Source organism: Littorina saxatilis, linkage group LG1 (genome assembly GCF_037325665.1).
Source record: "Littorina saxatilis isolate snail1 linkage group LG1, US_GU_Lsax_2.0, whole genome shotgun sequence".
Classification (NCBI taxonomy): Eukaryota; Metazoa; Mollusca; class Gastropoda; order Littorinimorpha; family Littorinidae; genus Littorina; species Littorina saxatilis.
Genome location: NC_090245.1, coordinates 68709688 through 68734902, shown reverse-complemented (window position 1 = coordinate 68734902; position 25215 = coordinate 68709688). Strand labels below are relative to the sequence as shown.

General features: G+C 43.2%; 1 protein-coding gene across 1 annotated transcript; it reads left to right on the top strand.

Moving 5' to 3' along the window:
- The first annotated feature begins 297 nt into the window (after window positions 1–297).
- Window positions 298–23308, top strand: LOC138977009 (DC-STAMP domain-containing protein 2-like). The gene is made up of 12 exons (XM_070349901.1): window positions 298–696; window positions 1988–2114; window positions 6242–6416; window positions 7822–8028; window positions 12944–13201; window positions 14410–14648; window positions 15155–15317; window positions 16173–16323; window positions 17177–17523; window positions 19769–20026; window positions 20545–20830; window positions 22895–23308. Exons 1-12 carry the CDS (start codon window positions 429–431, stop codon window positions 23182–23184), a joined length of 2769 nt encoding a protein of 922 aa, XP_070206002.1. The 5' UTR covers window positions 298–428; the 3' UTR covers window positions 23185–23308.
- Window positions 23309–25215: the final 1907 nt, after the last annotated feature.

Below are 25215 nucleotides of genomic sequence, written 5' to 3'. Positions count from 1 at the left end.
CCATACCCAACCTCAACCCTTGTTACCTGCGGATCGATCAAACAAGTCTTTTTATAATCATTATTCACGGACCTGCTTGTTGGGTATTTCGTATTGTTTTATTTTCACCAAATGGGTTGTCTAGCTCTATGTTGTTTTTCATTGCTGTTTCTGTGATTTCTGCCATTGTTAATTCATTGTGGCTTCGAAGCTCACTAAGTCACGAAGTAAGACGATTCATGTGTTCATTCTACTGACGTATAATGGACTTTCGTCACATATAGCCTTAAATGACGTCATCCTGCATCACGTGAAAAACAAATTCACCGAAGATCTTATCACACTTTCGAAAGTCATAAACAGCATGGTATGAACAGAATCTGAATACTGTTGGACATCTTTCACGGGGGCGTTTTCTACAGTGTAATCTTCCGTTTTGTTTAGAAGACATGGGCGGACCAGCATGGACGATGGTCAAGAAAGCTCTGCGCGTCCGACGCAAAATGTTCGCGCTGGCCAGAACGAAAGAGAACACCCTCCGAGAACTGGCCGGCTATCCTCCTCTCAAGTCGTGGTGGGAGAACTGCTACGGAGGTTGCATGGCGACCTTTCGCGTCACCATCTGCAGGGGATTCTGCCCGTGCTTCGTGGGAAGGTTCCGCTTCAAGTCCTTTTTCTGCCCGAGGACGACCTGCTGTGGGCGGTGCTTCTATGAAGGTACACACAACCGGCATTAGACTCGAGGGGGGGGGGGGTGGTGGTTGGAGGGGCGGGGGGAGCAGGCTGTGTGGTGTGAGCTTTCCTAATTGCTCAGTCATGGAGGCGCAACTCACCCCAGCTTCTACCCACCCTGTGTCAAGTGCCGGTGCAGTGGTAGTCCTACACATTTTGGGTAAAATTCAAGTTTAGTGTCTCAGATTAACTGTCTTTTAACAGTTAGCCGTTGCAGTACCGTCCGCTAAGCAAGAAATGCACTCAGACAGACAGACACACACAAGAACAGATTGACTGACAGAGTGATTTGCAGATGCAAACTTAAAGCATAAGGCCAAATAAAAATATATTTTGGTAACCCGCGGACCCTAACACTTTTTTTTCATTTATCAAAAAACAAAACTGTTGGCATATTTTGCGAACCATACCAAGACTAAGGAAAGTAACCTCCTTTAAAATCGACTAAATTTAAAAATTATAAATAAGAAAAGAAAAGAAAAAAGCCGACCTACCGACCCTATCTTTTTTGGTCGCGTTACCCTAAACCAACATATATTTTTGTTTGGCCTAAAGAGGAAGACGGGTGCAGAGGGAGAGATAAAGAAGATATCAGTCAAGCAGACAGACAGATAGACAGACAGACAAACAGACAGACAGACAAACAGACAGACAGACAAACAGACAGACAGACAGACAGACAGACAATCAGGTGGAAAATAAGACCTACTCACAGCTGTAATCCGTTAACTGTCTGTTGGGAAAAGATCATCGAAGATTTGAAAGGCTCATCTAAGGTTTAAGAAGTCGACCTTGGGGGATTTAAAGAGATCGTGTGGACAGTTTAAGGCAGAGTGGTTGTCAGTAGAAGCACAGTTAATTGCTGCTAATTGCAGAAAGCAGTCGACAGTCACAGCTGCGTCGTCCAGAAATATACTCCGCGTTGCACTTTTCCATACAAGTCCTACCCTCTTCCTTGTTCGCAGGTGCTTTCTTTATTTTGCCTTACTAATTTGCATTTTGTATGTTTTTTTCCGTACTTATTTCGATTGTAATTTGTATGCACCAAATTCATTTGTCTGAAAATTGTCAAAATCATTCCATTGATTAGTACAATAAAACATCCATCAATCCGTCCATCAATGTCTCTCAAATCAAACTCTGCACTGACCACAGTGTAATGATGCTCTTATTCCACGTGGAAGCATGAAAAGATCAGCGTTGGGCAACATGACTGCTTGCACGAGAAGTTATGTAGCTTTAACGAGTCTATATAAATTATGATTGTGTATTTCAGGTGATTACGAGAATGAGGTGTTGAAGAATTTTCTTGGGTTCTTATTGGGTGTGGTTCTCACTGTGCTGTTCTACGCCTGGCTGTGCCTACAGAAAGACTACCCCAAATTGCAGGCCGCGATCATCAGGTAGAGGATGAAACATATTAAGCAGATTATTTAACTGTTTTTCTTAAACCGACAGGTAGTGTGAATCGTGTGTGTGTGTGTGTGTGTGTGTGTGTGTGTGTGTGTGTGTGTGTGTGTGTTTGCGTGCCAGCCTGCCTGCCTGCTTGGGTGCGTGAGTGTTTACAAATATCAACATAAATTGAACACGCCATAGTATTAGTAAACATAATATATGGCCAAACAGGCATTAATAGCATGTCGGTGTTGCTAAGTTCTCTTAGGCCTAAGGCCTTTGATCATTCATGTTGAGGGTTAGCAGCATTAATTTGATATAGTTTCTGGTCTAAGGAAGATAATCAGTCATTGCAGGCATAAATGTTCTTATGGTGAAGTTACTTCCCTTGCACCAACACTCCATCTCTCTCTTTCTCTCTCTCTCTCTCTCTCTCTCTCTCTCTCTCTCTCTCTCTCTCTCTCCCTCTCTCTCTCTCTCTCTCTCTCTCTCTCTCTCTCTCTCTCTCTCCACGGATAGAAAAACAATGGTTTCGAATGTTAATGTGGTAAATTCTGGCATTAGTGATCATTACGTGACTTGCTGCTCATGGAACTATATAATCCCAAAATGTCATAAAAAAAGAACACCATCGAATATCGGAACTTTAAAAAATTTCACGAGTCTAAGTTTTTCATAGACTTATCTTCAGCTCCGTTTCATGATGTGTTAAATTGTACTGAGGCTGAGGAGGCGCTTAATTGTTTCTCAAGTATTCTCTACCCGATTATTGATAAGCATGCCCCTCTCAGCAACACCGAGTAAAATCCCCTACATTACCACCATGGCTTACTCCTGAGATTGTAGAAGCTATGGCATTACGTGATTTTTTTAAGGAAAATCAAAGGAAATCAGAATTTAAAGCACAACGCAATAGAGTTACCGAGTTAGTACGCCAGGCAAAAAGTAATCATTTTCATAAATTGGTTGAAGACAAAAAGGATGTTGCCACGCTTTTGCAAGCCATAAATGAAGTGTTAGGTAAATCCCAAAGAAGAAATAGCAGATTAAATAGCGAATTCAATGAGCACTTTCTGTGTTTGGCTGATCGATTGAAACAATCTAAAAATGTAAATGAAGAAGTCGAGGGTGGGGACTCCCTGTTGTTTAGATTAAAAGAATTTTGTATTCATAAATTGAAATCACAAGATTCATTCTCTATCCCAACTATTGCCGTACATGAAGTTGGAAAATTTATAGAAAACCTTCAGAATAATAAATCCATGGGGCCTGACAAAATCCCCCCGTCGTTGCTTAAATTAGCCCTACCGTACATAGTGGAATCCCTAACGTATGTGTATAATCTTTGCATTGAACAAAATATTTTTCCTGATGCATTTAAAACCGCAAAGGTCGTTCCACTTCCTAAATATAAAGATGTGTCTGACCCTAATAACGTCATGCCAATTTCATTGCTTCCTATTTTATCAAAGCCTGTAGAGAAGCACATCCAGAAGAATCTTCTGAACTACATGGAAAGGTGCAAATTATTTCACAACTTTCAATCTGGGTTTCGTCCGAAACATTCCTGTAGTACAGCTCTTTCATCACTATGTGATAACTGACTATCGGCAATTAATCGTTCGGACATATCAGGGGCTGTATTTCTGTATTTTAAGAAAACTTTTGATCTTGTAGATCACACATTACTTTTACATAAACTCGCATTGTACGTGAACAATCCCGCAACGTGTTCATTCTTTAAATCATATCTTGTCAACAGAACACAGTATGTTTCTATAAACGGTAAAACCTCTCCCAAAGGATGTTTAAAGAGTGGAGTCCCCCAGGGGTCAGTTTTAGGGCCTATTTTGTTTTGTGTATTAATTAATGACCTCCCCCTTCATATATCTAATTCAAAAGTTAAAACGGAATTTTTTGCAGATGATTCGACGCTTCACACACGCTATATGACTGTTCAAGAAATTGAAGTTTCCTTACAGTCTAGTCTGAATGAAGTCAACAATTGGTGTAACCAGAATTTTATGATAGTGCACCCAGGGAAGACAAAAAGCATGATTATTACAACAAGACAAAACACCAATCACGACCTCTTAATTTAAATATTTCTCTTGAATCACAACCTGTTCAGCAGGTAACGGAACATCGTGTTTTGGGTGTGATAGTCGATCAAGAATTAAAATGGCAATCTCTTGTACATTATATTTGTCAAAAAGTATCCAAGAATTTGTTTCTGCTATCAAAGTTAAAGCAATATGTCGATATCGCAACACTAAAACTATTTTATCATGCCCACATCTTATCCCATATTAATTACGCATCAACTCTTTGGGATGGCGTCTCTGATATTCACATGAAAAAATTAAACTCTCTACATCGTCGGGCAGCTAAAATCATGTTAAATGGTCCACAATTATCAGCGGATTTGAAGTTAAAGAATCTAAACTACCTACCGCTAGTTAAACAGTTACAGTTTAATAAGACTGTAATGATGTACAAAGTATATCATGGCGAAGTGCCCAACTATATTCAGGACCTATTTCACAGAGTCACTGAAAGGTACGGGTCTATCAATTTTCTACCACCAATACCCAGGATTGATCTGTTTAAAACTAAAGCCTTCTCTGGCTCTATGGTGTGGAACTCCATTCCGTCTGTAATAAGATCATTAACCTCACTAAAGAGTTTTAAACAAGCTCTGCATAATCATTATATGTCTACCTAGATGGCTACTAGTCTTAACATGTGCAAGTAGCTGTCAACAATTGGCAAAGCTATATGAATTACAAAAATATGTTCTTTATTACATGTATTATGTGGAATTTATGTTGCGATTTTCCATCATCATCATCATCATCATCATCTTCATCATCTTCATCATTTACACCATATAATCATTGTAAGCATTAGTGTAAACGTTGGTATTGTGTGAATTTTACCGTCGATCACTTTACATGTGTAACCTCAATTAACATGTTGCATGTTTCGCTTTTGATTTGTATGTTGCTTACTTTGTCATTTTGTTGTTTGTGTTTATTTGCTTGTTTGCTTACTTGTCGATTGTTTGCTGGGTCGTTCGTTTAATTTGTTTATTTGTCATGTTGCTTTACTTGTTTATCATTTATTAGACATTTGTATTAGAAGTAAGGACCGGTTGTAAGAAAAGGCGTCGCCTTAAACCTCTATCCTTGAAAAATAAAGTTCCATCATCATCATCATCATCATCATCATCATCATCATCTCTCACACGTGCTGAAGTTTTCCGACCTCCTTTTGTTGTTAACTTTTTAACTTTTTAATTTTAATTTTTTTTAATTTTATCATTGTGTGTCTGTGCGTCCCAAGGACAGATTGTAAGAAAAGGCGTAGCCTTTAATCTTAATCCTTGTTAAATAAAGTTCAATTCAATTCAATTCTCTCTCTCTCTCTCTCTCTCTCTCTCTCTCTCTCTCTCTCTCTCTCTCTCTCTCTCTCTCTCTATCTCTCTCTGTCTCTCTCTCTCTCTCTCTCTCTCTCTCTCTCTCTCTCTCTCTCTCTCTCTCTCTCTCTCTCTCTCTCTCTCTCTCTCTCTCTCTCTCTCTCTCTCTCTCTCTCTCTCTCTCTCTCTCTCTCTCTCTCTCTCTCTCTCTCTCTCTCTCTCTCTCTGCGCGTCTCCTTGTTCGTCCGTACATTCAAAAAAAAGTATAGAGAACGAAAAACGGTGAAGACGACGACAGCGAAGAGAATGGTGATGATGACGATTACGATCATGGATGATAATCACCGCATTCATTTCAATAAAAAAAAATCCCCGCTATATCGTTGGCGTGATGCTGACCCTTGAATGGTGATGATGAGAATTATGATGATGATAATCTCCGCATTCATTTCATACCCTTTCCCAGCTGTGTCGTTGGCGTGATACTGACCCTTGAATGGTGATGATGATGATGATGATGATGATGATGATGATGATGATGATGATGATGATGATGATGATGATGATGATGATGATGATGATGATGATGATGATGATCTCCGCATTCATTTCATACCCTTTCCCAGCTGTGTCGTTGGCGTGCTACTGACCCTTGAATTGTGTTGATGACGATTATTATGATGATAATCTCCGCATTTATTTCATACCCTTTCCCAGCTGTGTCGTGGGCGTGCCACTGACGCTTGGGATGGCCTTCGCCAAGACTGTTCGGTGCCTGGTGTTCCTCACTCTCCCTTCCATGTTCTCCAAGAAGGGCAGAAACATGCTGGTCATTTACGCCACTGTTCTGGTCTTCACATACCCTGCCACCAACGTTGCAACCAACCTCAAGGTGAGTCGGTCTAAGGGAGGTAATGACACAATAATCATGTTGTTACCTCCCTTATACCAGTGAGTCTGTGTGTGTGTAATTGTGTGTATAAAAAAATACCTACATAATGTTCGTAACACAGATTATGGCAGACAGCGCGACGTGTCGCCAGGGCCCGCTGTTCACACGACTGATACTGTTATTAATCCTTTAATAAACTGTATTCCTTCAAAACTCTCTGCCCCTGTCACAGATAATGGCGGACGGCGCCGCATGTGCCCAGAGCCTGATGATAAATTAGACGAATCAGTTAATCGCCATGGCCGCAGATCTAGAGCCGCGGTCCGTTGCAACAAATAATTGAGTTAATGCTTAAAGATCATGATGGTAAACCTTGTTTCCCTTCACACTCTTTTCCTCTGTAAAAGATTATGGCGAACAGCGCGACGTGCTCGCAAATCCTGATGATAAGCGAGAACAAGAAGGGCAAAGCCCATACGACTCACATGCTTGACCTTGACATGGTCAAATAACTAAACCTAGCAATGACATCATACACTAAGAACTGCTTTACACATTTTTCCTACCAAAATACATGTGACCTTGACCCAAGGTCAAGGTCATCCAAGGTCATGCAACACAAAGCTGTTAATTCAAGACATAGGAAGTACAATGGTGCTTATTGGCTCTTTCTACCATGAGATATGGTCACTTTTAGTGGTTCACTACCTTATTTTGGTCACATTTCATAAGGGTCAAAGTGACCTTGACCTTGATCATATATGACCAAATGTGTCTCATGATGAAAGCATAACATGTGCCCCACATAATTTTTAAGTTTGAAACAGTTATCTTCCATAGTTCAGGGTCAAGGTCACTTCAAAATATGTATACAATCCAACTTTGAAGAGCTCCTGTGACCTTGACCTTGAAGCAAGGTAAACCAAACTGGTATCAAAAGATGGGGCTTACTTTGCCCTATATATCATATATAGGTGAGGTATTGAATCTCAAAAACTTCAGAGAAAATGGGAAAAATGTAAAAAATAGCTGTTTTTTAGGCAACATTTATGGCCCCTGCGACCTTGACCTTGAAGCAAGGTCAAGATGCTATGTATGTTTTTTGGGGCCTTGTCATCATACACCATCTTGCCAAATTTGGTACTGATAGACTGAATAGTGTCCAAGAAATATCCAACGTTAAAGTTTTCCGGACGGACGTCTGGACGTCCGGACGGACGGACGGACGACTCGGGTGAGTACATAGACTCACTTTTGCTTCGCATGTGAGTCAAAAAGCAGCTGATGGCCATGGACCCAGATCAAGAGCCGCGATCTGTTGGGACAAATAAATGAGTTAATTAATGCTAAAGAGCTACCTGAAGGTAAACCTGCTTTTCCCTCGACACTCTTCACCCCTGTTCAGATTATGACGGACAGCTCGACGTGCGGGCAGAGCCTGATGATGAACGAGACGAGTCAGCTGATGGCCTTGGCCACAGACCCGCTGGCCGCTGCCGTCGACGCGCTTGAGGAGATGTACCGCAACATCAAGGCTTTCTCCAACGCCCTCATGGCGGCCTTCAAGGTCCTCATTCGAGCCGTCAAGGAAGTCGTGGCTGCCGTACAGGCGGTGAGTTAACTCTGTTTCTGCCGTAGGGGCGGTAAGTTAACTCTGTTTCTGCCGTAGTGGCGGTGGGTTGGCTCTGTTTCTGCCGTAGGGGCGGTGGGTTGACTCTGTTTCTGCCATAGGGGCGGTAAGTTAACTCTGTTTTTGCCGTAGGGGCGGTGGGTTGGCTCTGTTTCTGCCGTAGGGGCGGTGGGTTGACTGTTTTTGCCGTAGGGGCGGTGGGTTGACTCTGTTTTTGCCGTAGGGGCGGTGAGTTGACTGTTTTTGCCGTAGGGGCGGTGGGTTGGCTCTGTTTCTGCCGTAGGGGCGGTGGGTTGACTCTGTTTCTGCCATAGGGGCGGTAAGTTAACTCTGTTTTTGCCGTAGGGGCGGTGGGTTGACTCTGTTTCTGCCGTAGGGGCGGTGGGTTGACTGTTTCTGCCGTAGGGGCGGTGGGTTGACTCTGTTTTTGCCGTAGGGGCGGTGGGTTGACTCTGTTTTTGCCGTAGGGGCGGTGGGTTGACTCTGTTTCTGCCGTAGGGGCGGTGGGTTGACTGTTTTTGCCGTAGGGGCGGTAGGTTGACTGTTCTTGCCGTAGGGGCGGTGGGTTGACTCTGTTTTTGCCGTAGGGGCGGTGGGTTGACTCTGTTTTTGCCGTAGGGGCGGTGGGTTGGCTCTGTTTTTGCCGTAGGGGCGGTGGGTTGACTCTGTTTCTGCCATAGGGGCGGTAAGTTAACTCTGTTTTTGCCGTAGGGGCGGTGGGTTGACTCTGTTTTTGCCGTAGGGGCGGTGGGTTGACTCTGTTTTTGCCGTAGGGGCGGTGGGTTGACTCTGTTTCTGCCGTAGGGGCGGTTTGTTGACTCTGTTTTTGCCGTAGGGGCGGTGGGTTGACTCTGTTTTTGCCGTAGGGGCGGTGGGTTGACTCTGTTTCTGCCATAGGGGCGGTAAGTTAACTCTGTTTTTGCCGTAGGGGCGGTGGGTTGACTCTGTTTCTGCCGTAGGGGCGGTGGGTTGACTCTGTTTCTGCCGTAGGGGCGGTGGGTTGACTCTGTTTCTGCCGTAGGGGCGGTGGGTTGACTCTGTTTCTGCCGTAGGGGCGGTGAGTTGACTGTTTTTGCCGTAGGGGCGGTGGGTTGACTGTTTTTGCCGTAGGGGCGGTGGGTTGACTCTTTTTTTGCCATAGGGGCGGTGGGTTGACTCTGTTTCTACAATAGGGGCGGTGAGTTTGCGCTCTTTCATGCAATATTAAAATGATGATTTAAGGTGTGATGTAATAATAGCTCTGAGAAAGAGAGGCAAAAAGACAGACGACAGACAGAGAGAGGGTAGTTTGAAGTTGCAAAGAGAGATGGAAGACACAATCAATGGTGGACAGTCAATCAATCAATTAACAGGAAGCTTATATAGCGCGTATTCCGTGGGTACAGTTCTAAGCGCTTGTCGAAGAGTTGTCAACACAGGACTAACAAAGAAACTAACATCTACAGACGGACACGAACCCTATCACACACTAGCAAACCCTGATAAACATACAACAAACAACTGTTTAACAACAATGTACACATCAATAGCTAGGTCCAAACAAAATAATATTAAGCACAAAGAAAACACCTCTCACAGAGCACAGCACAAGAATATCTTTTGGGGCACAACACATCACGTCGAACATGAAAGTCGCAGCCAGCTACGGGAAGAACTGAGTCTTCAACCTACTCTTGAACGCGTCAAGAGAGGGGCTCTGGCGAAGCTCAAGCGGCAGGGAGTTCCAGACGGAGGGGCCCGCGGAGGGAAATGCACGCTGACCAGCAGATGCGAGTTTCGAGCGAGGGATGTGAAGGCGGAGTGGGTCAGCAGCAGAACAAAGGGGACGGTCGGAGGGCTGGGTGTACAGGTCCAGGGAGGATTGAAAGTACTCGGGAGCAGAGTCGTTGAGACACATGTAGACCAGAGTGGACAGTTTGTAGGAGATTCGGGTGTTGACAGGGAGCCAGTGCAAGGAGCGAAGTAGGGGGGTGATGTGGTCTCGCTTCGTCTTCCTCAACGTCAGTCTGGCAGCAGCGTTCTGGACTCGTTGTAGGCCATGAATGGATGAGGCGGGGAGGCCAGCCAGAAGGGAGTTGCAGTAGTCCAGACGACTGAAGATGAGGGAGACAACCAGCTTGACACAGGCGTCGTGGGTGAGGTAGCGACGGATGGAGGCGATGCGTCGTAGGTGGAAAAAGCAGGTCTTGATGATGAAGGAGATGTGTGTCTGCATGGAGAGAGTGGAGTCGAGAAAGATGCCAAGGCTCTTGACAGCAGGGGAGAATGGAACAGTCGCGTCATCCAGCTGGAGGTCAGTCACAGTGAGGGAAGCAATCTTCTGTCGTGTTCCAACGAGAAGGGCCTCTGTCTTCTCACTGTTCAGCTTCAACTTGTTCTCAGGATGCAGGAAGGCAGAGGGAAATTCGTGGTTTTTTTTTTATAGCGCCAACATTCCTTGTACACCAAGAACCGATCCTATTTAATATGATTATGAAATGTTATCTGGTTTCGGGCTAGGTCTGGGAACAAGGTCTGTTTGCGGGGTCTTAGAAGCAGTGAAATGTCTTTTCAACTCCCACGGTCGAAGACTATAGGTTAAGTTTATACCTTAATTATGTTCAGGCCAAAAAGAACAAGAGGCGAAGCCTTCAAGGCTCACGTAAGAAATCAACAAACAGTAACACAAACTCAATCCCTCCGTCACACATACACACACACACAGTAAGCATAGGTGACACGGTGCAAGAGTGCGAGACACTAGATCTAGATCTGTCTGTCTGTAGCCTACTTACGGGGACACGACTGCCGGATGGTATCTTCTTTATCTATTTTTCTGGAGCTACGAAACCGAACAATGTGAAATCGTCTTCTCCGAATCGGCGAACTGCAGCTCGGTGATAACTGTATCTATACCACAATCCTTCACGCGATCAGACCTAACCTTGACCCCTGACCTGGTCTACATACCACACACGACACAAACCAGTCACCTGTTTTTACCCCCCCCCCCCCCAAAAAAAAAAAAAAAACAAAAACACCACCCGTTTTCTTTGGATACACACTTTAACTACATACGTGCCGACGAAATGTTGATCATTGCTTTAATACTTTGAAGCTGTTGCTTGAATAATAACCAGGTAAAATTAGTATTTCGGTGTTCAGTCAAATGTAAAAGTTTCTACCACAGACACACATACATACATACATACATACATACATACATACATACATACATACATACATACATACATACATACATACATACATACATACATACATACATACATACATACATACATACATACATACATACATACATACATACATACATACATACATACATACATACATACATACATACATACATACATACATACATACATACATACATACATACATACATACATACATACATACATACATACATACATACATACATACATACATACATACATACATACATACATACATACATACATACATACATACATACATACATACATACATACATACATACATACATACATACATACATACATACATACATACATACATACATACATACATACATACATACATACATACATACATACATACATACATACATACATACATACATACATACATACATACATACATACATACATACATACATACATACATACATACATACATACATACATACATACATACATACATACATACATACATACATACATACATACATACATACATACATACATACATACATACATACATACATACATACATACATACATACATACATACATACATACATACATACATACATACATACATACATACATACATCCATCCATCCATCCATCCATCCATCCATCCATCCATCCATCCATACATACATACATACATACATACATACATGGATCCATCCATCCATCCATACATACATACATACATACATACATACATGGATCCATCCATCCATCCATACATACATACATACATACATACATGGATCCATCCATCCATCCATACATACATACATACATACATACATACATACATACATACATACAGACAGACAGACAGACAGACAGACAGACAGACAGACAGACAGACAGACAGACAGACAGACAGACAGACGCACGCACGCACGCACGCACGCACGCACGCACGCACGCACAGACAGACAAAAGTTAGCATCGCGTAGGCTACACTTACGTGAGCCAAAAATATGTCTGTTTCCGGTAACATCGCCGAAAAAAATTGGGTCGGTCGGTCGGCTTTTTTTAAAAAAAATTTTAATGTTGTTTTTTTTACCTTTTTCTTACGTTTTGTTAACGTCTTTTTACGTGTTTTTTTTTCCCCCCGGCGCCATTGGCCGCCATGTTTTTTTCGCGTGACGACGGAAACGGGAGGTAAGTCTCTTCGATTGTGAAGTCTCATCGACCGATTACCTCCCGTTTTTTTGGGGGGTTTTTTTTGTTTGTTTGTTTTTGTGCGAAAAGCGAAAAAAAACTTTAGGGTCGACGCTTAAAAATAAGGTCGGTCGGGTTACCGGAAACAGACATATTTTTTTCTTTTTGGCCTCATAGAGATTAGGTTACAGAATGAAAGACGAAGACTTGGAGAAAGAGCCTTGCCCATAACATGCCTTTTTAATCGGGTGGGATTTGTGCGTGTGCGTGTGTGTGTGTGTGTGTGCGTGTGTGTGTGTGCCTGCCTGCCTGCCTGCCTGCCTACCTGCCTGTGTGTTTGTGTGTGTGTGTGTGTGTGTGTTTGTGTGTGTGTGTGTGTGGGTGTGTGTTTGTGTGTGTGTGTGTGTGTGTTAGTGTCTGTGTGTGTCTGCGTTTCTCGTGTGGTGTTTTGTAAGTTGAACTACCTTTGGGCGTTACTAACTTATTCATTCTATTTGACTTATCCTTTGCGACAGATGTTCAAATGGCTTTTCAGTCTGGTGGACATTTGCAACGAAACAATGGGAGCGCCGTACCGCAAGTGCAAGAAGGCTTTTGACGATGCTTATGATGACTGTCGAGACCGTCTGGGTATCTTCGGCTTTCTGTGCGAGATTGTCACGGCTGCCTCCCACCTGTGTCAGCTTGCACGCATCGGAGAACTGTTGTGCATCATTGGTGGAGCCATCAAAGACGTAGCGCTCGACTCCGTGAAGAAGGCCACAGTGGGATCGGTATGACGTCATGAATGAAGAGGGTTAGAGATTGAGGGGGGGGGGGGGGGGGCGGGAGTCGGTCACGGGGTAGCTCGCAAGAGCTCTTAACTTGGTATTCATTTTGTAAGAATGCCTGGGATAAGATGTGTCTCAATCTGAATCAGAATAATACGCTGTTGATGCCATAAAGGCGTATATACACAACATGCGCAGGGCGCGGACTGCTGTCGTTTGAAATACGCAGGCCGTCGTTTTCCAAAATGTGCATGCTGCGTACTTTATGCTAATACAAAAACAAGTCGCGTAAGGCGAAATTACTACATTTAGTTAAGCTGTGGAACTCACAGAATGAAATTGAACGTAGTCCGCCGCTAGTGCAAAAGGCAGTGAAAATGACGAGCCTGTTTGGCGCGGTAGCGGTTGCGCTGTGCTTCATAGCACGCTTCACTGTACCTCTCTTTGTTTTAACTTTCTGAGCGTGTTTTTTATCCAAACATATCATATCTATATGTTTTTGGAATCAGGAACCGACAAGGAATAAGATGAAAGTGTTTTTAAATTGATTTCGAAAATTTAATTTTGATCATAATTTTTAATTTTTTTTAATTTTCAGAGCTTTTTTTAATCTAAATATAACATATTTATATGTTTTTGAAATCAGAAAATGATGAAGAATAAGATGAACGTAAATTTGGATCGTTTTATAAAAAAATTAATTTTTTTTACAATTTATAGATTTTAATGACCAAAGTCATTAATTAATTTTTAAGCCACCAAGCTGAAATGCAATACCGAAGTCCGGCCTTCGTCGAAGATTGCTTTGCCAAAATTTCAATCAATTTGATTGAAAAATGAGGGTGTGACAGTGCCGCCTCAACTTTTACAAAAAGCCGGATATGACGTCATCAAAGACATTTATCGAAACAATGAAAAACATTTCCGGGGATATCATACCCAGGAACTCTCATGTAAAATTTCATAAAGATCGGTCCAGTAGTTTAGTCTGAATCGCTCTACACACACACACACGCACACACACATACATACACACATACACACATACACCATGACCCTCGTCTCGATTCCCCCCTCTATGTTAAAACATTTAGTCAAAACTTGACTAAATGTAATGAGTCCACAAGACCTATAAAAGAACATGATTTGTAAAATGCGATATAAAAACGTACCATATGCCATCTATCACATTATTATGTTACTTGCTTCAGATCACCGACCTGCAGCAAATGTTTTTTTTCGAAATCGACATCGAGAGGCGTTACAACTACAACATGAACCAGTCGAGGCCCTATACGGAGATCAAGGACGCCATCATGGCCGAAGTCTCGGCCAAAGTGTCCGGCTACTCGGGCATCCTGAGTGTAGTGGACAATATCATGATGGTCATGGTCTTCTACGTCTTCGTCAAGGCCTGGAGGTATCGCCAAGGCTATCTCACGAAGGACGGGTGAGTTTGTCTACATTTTCAGTGTCTTTCTAGTTTTTTTCTCGTCCTCACTTTCTCTTCCTTGTTTCTCTTCATGCTATGCGGCTTTACAGAGTGGTATCTGTTTTACAGGTATCTGACACAATCTTGAAAGGAAAATTTCAGTGCAAAACGAAATAGCATTGTTTTAAAACTACTAGTTTGTCTGTGAGCTCGAAATCCTCATTTGATTTCGAGTACAACTACTACTACTACTGCTACTACTACTACTACTACTACTACTACTACTACTACTACTACTACTACTACTACTACTACTACTACTACTACTGCTGCTGCTGCTGCTGCTGCTGCTACCTTATATATGTAAATATAACTACTGCTACTACTACTACCACTACTCCTCCTCTTCCTTCTTCTCCTCCTCCTCCTCTTACTACTACTACTACTACTACTACTACTACTACTACTACTACTACTACTACTACTACTACTACTACATTGGATGTTATCTTCTCGTTTCCTAGCTTCGACAACTACTACATAACACAGCAAGTGTACACCATCGAAGAAAAGAGAAAAGAGTTGAGAAGGGACACCATTTTTCCCCTAAAGGTCCAGGAACAGGGCAAATACATCCACATATTCGACCGTCACCTCACCAGAAAAGAAATGCGTAAAATGATGAAGGTAAACTGAGAATTGTCAGAAAATACTTGAACTTGCAATGCTCTCGCACAGTGTGTCGGTCGGTCGGTCGGTCTCTTTGTCTCTGTCTCTCTGTCTCTCTGTCTGTCTCTCTGTCTCTCTCTCTCTCTCTCTCTCTCTCTCTCTCTCTCTCTCTCTCTCTCTATCTATCTCTCTCTCATACGCACCGACACATTACGCTAAAACAAGTTAGGACTTAATGTGGGATCACAAAAAAGCATTGTCACATCTACAAAAGACGGAATCATAACTAGATATACATTTTACTGACCCAGCCCTCTTTGGGTTCTTTGGGCTAAGAGTCCTACAAGTTGACGAATCATATTGTGACAGAGAGACTACTGCGTCACCCTTTGTAGCAGACTCTACATTTGTCTGCCGTTAAAGAGTGAGCTATTTATAGCTCGATGTTTCTTCTACGTAGCAGACACCTGTGAATTGTAGAGTTCTGTTTGTGATAAGGTTTTCTGCTGTCCTTACGATCTAGCAAAACTTTACGTGCCCACGACAGATTTTTAAGGGCTATTAATTCAGCTCTATGATTCTCAACACATAACGGGGCTTCGCCTTCAAAGGTGATTGTTGTTTATCGCCACTCGGTAACATTAATAAGAACGAATGATGATACGGTATTTTTCTCAATTTAAATAGTCAATTAAAAGCAAATCAAGCCACCGGCGGGTGACTCTAAAAGGTGTTTGCTATTTCTTTTTAACGGAAGACATGTCAAACTTTGTTAGATATATGGTACTGTGTTAATTTACAACGTATGCGTCATGTCACGCTTTTTTTTGCCCAAACCCAGCGGATCCTCATAGCCCTACATGTACTGTTCAGGGTGTTGCCTTTTGGTTTCTTGGCGCCTACAATGCTGGGTTCTACCTACTGATGGACTACGGGCTGTACTGGCTTCTGGCCATGGTCTCTAGACATCTCAACGTCAAGACTACAGCCGCCGTTCCGCCTTTCATGCAGCTCCATGTAAATGGTAAAAAAAAAATGCTCTCGACTGATCATGAAGAGCTTTTAACAAATGGAAGGAGTGTTCATGTTAGAAATGTGGGTTAAACATAATTGTATTTAAAATACATGACATGAGGTGTACCAGCTTTTAAAAATGTAAGGAGTTGTCATGTTAAAAATGTGGTTCAAACATCATTGTATTCAAAATACATGACATGTTACAATTAACAGTATGCAACAATTAGTAGTCGTGTCAACTTCGTGGGAGTGCGTAACACAATCGTGACATCTGCGTGGAGAGTGCGTAAAGTAGTTTAAGTTGTGTCACCTGCGTGAGTGCGTAAAGCAATCGATCGTGACGTCTGCGTGAGAGCGCATACTTAGTCTTCATGTTGCATAAGTGTGCGCTGGGGGCGCGTATGGTCTTCGTTATCTGAGGGAAAACGAATTCGTCACGCGCTGATTTCGATTTGCAAAAACGCGCGCGTGTCGAGTGCGTCTTTCGCAGTTAGAACGCATTATTTGGCGACTGCGAGACGCCGCGATTCGCTGCGCGTAATTTTGCTGGCTGGGAAGGACACGAACTCTAGCAAACAAGCATATATTACGTGACCAAAACATTACAATATTACACAAGCCTCCATGATGGTGGACTTGACAAGAATAAACCAGAAGAACAAATGTTGGAAATGTGTAGTTCGTTGTGTACAAGCAGGAAAGGCCTTTTTTAATTGAGCCCGACTACGCACAGTCTTCTTCTTTTTTTTATCGAACATGCAGTGCCAAAGGTTCGTGCTTCGAGCTTCTTGAAGTAGACTTCGCAAAGGCTTAAACCTCACCTTTCTGGGAGAAACCCTTCTTTATTGTTTCCCTTTCAGGAGAAGGGCCGCTAGCAGACATGTACCGGACGATGGTAGGCCTTCTCGACCCTCTAGCCAACTCCGGACTGGACATAGACACTTCATCCTGCCTGCCCATCCCCAGCAAGCCCAACTTGGACGCCTACCGCACCATCGTCGTCATCAACATCATCTGTCTTTTTCTGGCGGTGGGGGAGGCGTATGGTATGAGGCTGCGGAGAGCCGTAGCGGCCTGCTACTACCCGAAGAGGGAGAGGCAGAGAGCTGTGTGGCTCTACAACCAGATCCTCTTCAAGAGGGGTTCCTTCTTCAAGTTCGCCCGCCGTCAGATCCGGAGGAAGTACAAGGACGACAAGGAGATACAGGTCTGTGGAAAAGGATAGTGTTGCGACGTACTTGTTGTGTAGAGCATCAAGGACACAGACACACAAGGTAGCTTTAACATGATGAGTCGCGTAAACTATGGTAGTGTGAAACACGGGCCGCACAACGAATGTTTCACGTGCTCAGGAGCATCACTCACAGACACTTGTAACTAATTCCCAGATAGAGCTTAAAACGACAAGATGATGAAGGATTCCTCCGAAAACGGCGTATGGCTGCCTAAATGGCGGGGTAAAAAACGGTCATACACGTAAAATTCCACTCGTGCAAAAAACACGAGTGTACGTGTGAGTTTCAGCCCACGAACGCAGAAGAAGAAGAAGAAGAAGAAGAAGAAGAAGAAGGAGAAGGATAAGGATGGCTCACGACAATTCGATGTGCCCTTCGTGAGAACTAGAGGGAGCAGCTAAAAACATTACAGCGATGAAAGTTTGTTCAGCTTCACACGGAGCTCTGCCTCGGCCATCCAAGCATTATTTTCTCCCATGAGCTGATTGAGCAAACAAGTGAAATCTCGCGCGCGCATCAAGCGGACCAGGCGCCAAATCGAAGAGGGACAAAAGCGACACTGACAGAACTAGGTTGAAGGTTTTGAGCCCTCGGTCTCTCCTCCATCATCTTCTTCTTCTTCTTCCAGAAATGCTGGTGACGTGTGAGCTTGTTTGCCCATTTGGGTTCCCCACACTATACTCTGAGAGCATAGTCAGCTTCACTCCACTTTTGTTGGGTAGGCATGCTGGGTATATATTATTTTCATGTTTCCATAACCCATACGAACTCCGACATGGATCACAGGATATTTTCCGTGCGCACTTGGTCTTGTGCTTGCGTGTACACACGAAGGGGTTTAAGTCACTAGCAGGTCTGCACATAAGTTGACCTGGGAGATCGGAAAAATCTCCACCCTTAACCGGTCTCGAATAGCAGCTAGCATCTGCTGAAGGGACATTAAAACCCAAAAACCAAACCAAACCACTCTTAACCCACCAGGCGGCAGCGACCGGGATTCGAGCTCACGACCTCCCGATTAGGAGGCCGACGTCTTACCACCACGCCACTGCGCCCGTCAAAAATGTACTCTTCATAAGCTATTGAAATAGACCCCCCACCTCCCTCTTTTCCCGCCTTTTACATATCTCCTTACCCCTTCTCTCTGCACGTGAAGTTATGCTATTGTTTTCAACTGTCCACTATATTGTGGGACATCTTGTTGCTTTTTTGACTCACATGCGAAGCAAAAGTGAGTCTATGTACTCACCCGAGTCGTCCGTCCGTCCGTCCGTCCGTCCGTCCGGCCGGCCGGCCGGCCGGCCGTCCGGAAAACTTTAACGTTGGATATTTCTTGGACACTATTCAGTCTATCAGTACCAAATTTGGCAAGATGGTGTATGATGACAAGGCCCCAAAAAACATACATAGCATCTTGACTTTGCTTCAAGGTCAAGGTCGCAGGGGCCATAAATGTTGTCTAAAAAACAGCTATTTTTCACATTTTTCCCATTTTCTCTGAAGTTTTTGAGATTCAATACCTCACCTATATATGATATATAGGGCAAAATAAGCCCCATCTTTTGATACCAGTTTGGTTTACCTTGCTTCAAGGTCAAGGTCACCGGAGCTCTTCAAAGTTGGATTGTATACATATTTTGAAGTGACCTTGACCCTGAACTATGGAAGATAACTGTTTCAAACTTAAAAATTATGTGGGGCACATGTTATGCTTTCATCATGAGACACATTTGGTCACATATGATCAAGGTCAAGGTCACTTTGACCCTTATGAAATGTGACCAAAATAAGGTAGTGAACCACTAAAAGTGACCATATCTCATGGTAGAAAGAGCCAATAAGCACCATTGTACTTCCTATGTCTTGAATTAACAGCTTTGTGTTGCATGACCTTGGATGACCTTGACCTTGGGTCAAGGTCACATGTATTTTGGTAGGAAAAATGTGTAAAGCAGTTCTTAGTGTATGATGTCATTGCTAGGTTTAGTTATTTGACCTTGACTCTGAAGGTCAAGGTCATGTAAAGGTCAAGGTCAAGCATGTGAGTCGTATGGGCTTTGCCCTTCTTGTTTTTTTATCTCGTCTTTCCCTCTCCTTTTTTTTTTGTTCTCTCCCTTGTAGCTATGTTATTGTACTTGTACTGTTATCATATATTGTAAAAATTAGAGCGAAAAAAATATATACGTACCCATACCTTGTGTTACAATGCTCTCACAGAAAGTGAGTATTCGCGGGAGAATAGTGCGTCAGTGTCCCCGCCTGGGCAAGCTGGTGAAGATGTGTGGGTACGACTTCAAGAACTGCATCGTGTGTGGCAAGGATGGCAAGCCTCATGACATGGACAACTTCACGCACTGTGCCAACCACGGGTGCAATGCGGTCTACTGCAACGAGTGCTTTGTGGACCTCAACAACATGTGCTCCATCTGCATGAACCCTGTGGACTATGGTGACCTGTCGGACGCCAGCGATGAGGTGATGGTCAAATGTTTCCTTAACTGAAGCTGGCCGCACGGATCTTTAGTCGTGATTTTTCGGTAAAACGACTTCGCGAAGTCGACTTCGGGATCAATTAAGGACCGCTATAAGAATTGGTCAGGTTTTGACATTCAGTTTGACTTGTATATCTATGTAGAGCATGACTTTATTTCTGAGCCAATATTTTGAATGAATCAGAGAGCTAATGTTTCCTTTCTTGGCGTCGTCGTTGTCGTTTTTGCGTCGGTGTTGTAGTTGACTGTACTTCCTCTTCTTTTTCTTCTCGTTATGCTCTTCTCGAGTCTCCAAGTAATTAGTAGTCTCACCGAAGAATTCAACCAAGTTTAATGTTATAGATATCATTTATATTCCTAACCAAGGCCCTTCCCATCTGTAGCCATTGAGAAGAGTTTTTCAATAATAATTTTGTAAATGACAACTGCAAGTAACTATTGCATGACAATAATAATCATGACAGAACATGAAAGCTACACATCTTGGTTCGCTTCCAACAGATGGACTCCAGCGAAGACGAAGAAATTGTGGCGTTCAAGAAACGTAAGGCCAAGGAGAGACGGGCCAAACTTGAGGCCAACAGAAAGGAGCAAGAGCCCAAGAACACGATGGCTCAATTCAAGGGACTCTTCGGCGTTCCGGATTCCAAGACGCTGAAACAGATACAGCATGGTGATGATGAAGACGATGATGATGACGAGGATGAGGATGATAGAGCCCAAGATCCTCTATTGAAGAAGGGACATTCTGGGGGCAAGAGAGATCGTAATACTAATCAGTCTGCAGGTCTGTATCCTCTTCTTTCTACGTAGCTGTCGATTCTGAAGGAGGGGGTGTTTATCCTCCTCCCCCTTCTGCTCCTCCTCCTCCTCTTCCTCCTCCTTCTCCTCATCCTCATCCTCATCTTCCTTCTCCTCCTCCTCTTTCTCCTCCTTCTCCTCATCCTCATTTTCCTTCTCCTCATCTTCCTTCTCCTCCTCCTTCTCCTCATCCTCATCTTCCTTCTCCTCCTCTTCCTTCTCCTCTTCCTTCTCCTCCTCTTCCTCCTCCTTCTCCTCATCCTCATCCTCATCTTCCTTCTCCTCCTCCTCTTTCTCCTCCTTCTCCTCATCCTCATTTTCCTTCTCCTCATCTTCCTTCTCCTTCTCCTCCTCCTCTTTCTCCTCCTTCTCCTCATCCTCATTTTCCTTCTCCTCCTCTTCCTTCTCCTCCTTCTCCTCCTCCTTCTCCTCATCCTCATCTTCCTTCTCCTCCTCTTCCTTCTCCTCCTCTTCCTTCTCCTCCTCTTCCTTCTCCTCTTTCTCCTCATCCTCATCTTCCTTCTCCTCCTCTTCCTTCTCCTCCTTTTCCTCCTCTTTCTCATCCTCATCCTCATCTTCCTTCTCCTTCTCCTCCTCCTCCTTTCTCCTCATCCTCCTTTCTCCTCCTCCTCCTTTCTCCTCCTTCTCCTCATCTTCTTATCCTCCTCTTCCTTCTCCTCCTCCTTCTCCTCCTCTTCCTTCTCCTCCTCCTCCTCCCCTTTCTCCTCCTTCTCCTCCTCCTCATCCTCATCTTCCTTCTCCTTCTTCTCCTCCTCTTTCTCCTCCTTCTCCTTCGCCTCATCCTCATCTTCCTTCTCCTCCTCCTCCTCATCCTCATCTTCCTTCTCCTCCTCCTCCTCCTCTTCCTTCTCCTCCTCCTCCTTCTCCTCCTCCTTCTCCTCCTCCTTCTCCTCCTCCTCCTCTTCTTCCATCTCCTCCTCTTCCTTCTCCTCCTCCTCTTTCTCTTCCTTCTCTTCTTCTTCTTCTTCTTCTTCTTCTTCTTCTTCTTTTTCTCAGTTCTTCTTGGTTGCACTGGTTGAGGGGAGAGTGACACTGGTACTTATATCTGCCGTTGAGTGGTCTCAGAGAAAAAGAATGATCGTCGAATATATGGAACACATCTAAAGTGGGATCCCTAATTCCATTCAAGGCACACAACAAACATCAATGAGATAGACAGTTTGTTTGTTTGTTTGTTTGCTTAACGCCCAGCCGACCACGAAGGGCCATATCAGGGCTGTGCTGCTTTGACATTTAACGTGCGCCACACACAAGACAGAAGTCGCAGCACAGGCTTCATGTCTCACCCAGTCACATTATTCTGACACCGGACCAACCAGTCCTAGCACTAACCCCATAATGCCAGACGCCAGGCGGAGCAGCCACTAGATTGCCAATTTTAAAGTCTTAGGTATGACCCGGCCGGGGTTCGAACCCTCGACCTCCCGATCACGGGGCGGACGCCTTACCACTAGGCTGAGATAGACAGACAGACAAACAAACAGAAAAACATACAGAGGCGAACATGTTCCACTTTATCGCAAATGACACGAGTCTGTGTACACTTCATCAATATTTGCGACAGCACTATTACCTATACATACTTCATCACAACAGGTGGCTTTTGTAATAATGCTGATTTATTTAGCCAGACACTTTAACACATGCATCGATATGATGGAAGGTAATATAGGGAATATGCTATCGAAAGCGATCCGGTTTTTGTCTGTTTCAGTGTGTCGTGGATTGAAAGTATTTATAAATCTGTCGTGTATCAGATGCTCTTGACAGCTTGACATTTTATGGACGTCGCATTGTGTGTCCAACTTTACTGGCTTTGACATGCAAATACGCTTTATATACAGAAAGGTGTCCTTGTATCTTTATCTATCCACATGTATCTATCTATTTATCTTTAACTCTTGGTCAAAAGTGAGATGTGCAACGTGCATAAGTAACTGCTTTCAACATGCGCCATTAAGTTAACCAGGCCTCTTACTTACTCAGTTGTTTTTAAGAAAATGTCTTCGTATCTTATTTTTCTCTCAAGATAAATCAAGTTCCACTTCATCAGAGGAGGAATTTGATCAAAGTTACCAATACGCCAACAAATCACAGATACCCACCAGTGCCGCCGAAGAAACTCCGTCGGACGACGATTACACGGCAGTTGGAAATCGAAACAGGAACATGAACTGGCCAGGAAGAAAAATCCCCCAATATGAAACTCTGGACATTTTCAACGTGGAGCCAGAATTCACTGTGGTCACGGATGGTGAATTTAGCAATTCTTGTCGCGGGTCTTTTAGGTCAGATTCTGATAGTGTTCGTGTCGTTTGATTGTTAAATTTCATGAGAGAAAAAGAGAGAGGGAGAGAGAGAGAGAGAGAGAGAGAGAGAGAGAGAGAGAGAGAGAGAGAGAGAGAGAGAGAGAGAGAGAGAGACGTAAGAAATTTTATTGATTAAACACACAAGGTTCATTTCAACGGGGTGTGGGGGGGGGGTTTCAGTAATACATGCCGTGTGTTTGTATTTATGGACAATCACCCGGTTTTATCTCTTTCTCTCTAACATATACTCACACGAACGCACGTACGCTCTCACTCTCTCTCCCTCTCTTTCTCTTAAACCTAAAGATATATCCAGCGCATGTATTAACAATATGGATAGGTGCAACGACAAACAAGTTTACAGTGCTAACATACATTATCGGCTTTCAATCTATCGTTCCACGGCACAAACTCTCTCTCTCTCTCTCTCTCTCTCTCTCTCTCTCTCTCTCTCTCTCTCTCTCTCTCTCTCTCTCTCTCTCTCTCTCTCTCTCTCTCTCTCTCTCTCTTTCTAACATAGAAACATTTCCAGCACAAAAATCAACAATTTGAATAGGTACAACAACAACACAAGTATACTACACCTGCATACATTATTTGCAATCAAACCTGCTCTAACATTCCACGGCACAAACTATGTATAACACATCGCCGTCTCGTTCACCTGTTCCACATTGGGTAACTAGTCCAAAAAACTTTTTCTTTTTTTTAAAAAACACGATATAAGAATCTGGCCACATGCACCACTGAATCCCCTTTATCTCCAGACATAACACGTATAATACTGTTCGCATCTTCACTCTGTGTTTTTTCTCTTAATATTTTGACATCAAGTCTATAATCACAATATCCTTTGCATACAAACAATACATGTGTCTCGTCTTCCACGTCCTCTCTGCATACAGGGCAAATCAAAAGGCCCGGTACAACGTCAGTTCGATAGCGGCATTTTTGAGAGTTTATGGGTGAAATACCAAATCGAAATTGTATGTATGCATCTCGAAAACAGCGGAGCTGAATATGGTCTATATACACTTCAGCGCGAATTTCTTGTTTAAAGAGCGAATAAAATTCAAATCGCTCCGAGTTCATGATGCTGCCGTGCCAGTCTTGCTGGAAGCAATCAAACAATCGTTGTCTGAATACTGCTATAAATCGATTCAAATCGCCTACACATTGTTACAGCCAGACATCTCCAAAGCCGTACATACATAACATTTCTTTCAAATAATGAGACCATGCATGTTTTTTTGCCATAACCCTGTAAATGTTTCATCATGTCATATGCTTTCCTTGGGAGTCTTTCGCTTGGCAAATGTAACACTCTCAGCCAATACTTAATACAGTGAACCGACAAAGTGACATAAAGTGGGTAGCGGCCTAAGTCACCATATACCATCTTGTTTGGTGATTTGTCGTCCTACACACAAAAACTTCTTGCATGCAAACAAATGGGCTTTCTCAAGAGCTTCAAACCTTTGGAATCCCCACAGCTCAGATCCATACATTCAGATCGGGAGGACCTGTGAGAGAGAGAGAGAGAGAGAGAGAGAGAGAGAGAGAGAGAGAGAGAGAGAGAGAGAGAGAGAGAGAGAGAGAGAGAGAGAGACGTTTAAGTGCCTTGCATTCTCCTCTTTCTCTCGTACTGACTGAAAAAGGATAAGACGCAAACATACTTATAGCTATTACACATCGCACGCTGGTTTTATCACCCGACCGGGCGTAAAACTCCCGCGCCGCAGTTCACTTGAATGATTTCTGTCGAGAAAAGGATTTTGATAATGTGGGTGCGTCATTTAAATCGTGGCTGCAGATGTGTTCTCTGCGGTGAGAAAAACACGATTTTACATTTCGGGAAATTGAATTTTAAACCAAAAGGTCAATTCTCTAGATATGTCTTCTTCTTGTTTTTAAATTCACGTTAAGATGCATAGTGAAGGTTTATATTTGTTAAACTGAATTTATTAGTGTTTTTTTGTTGTTTTTTTCTTTTTTTGTTGTTGTTTTATGTCTTGAAAGAATCTTCATATGAGAACTATTC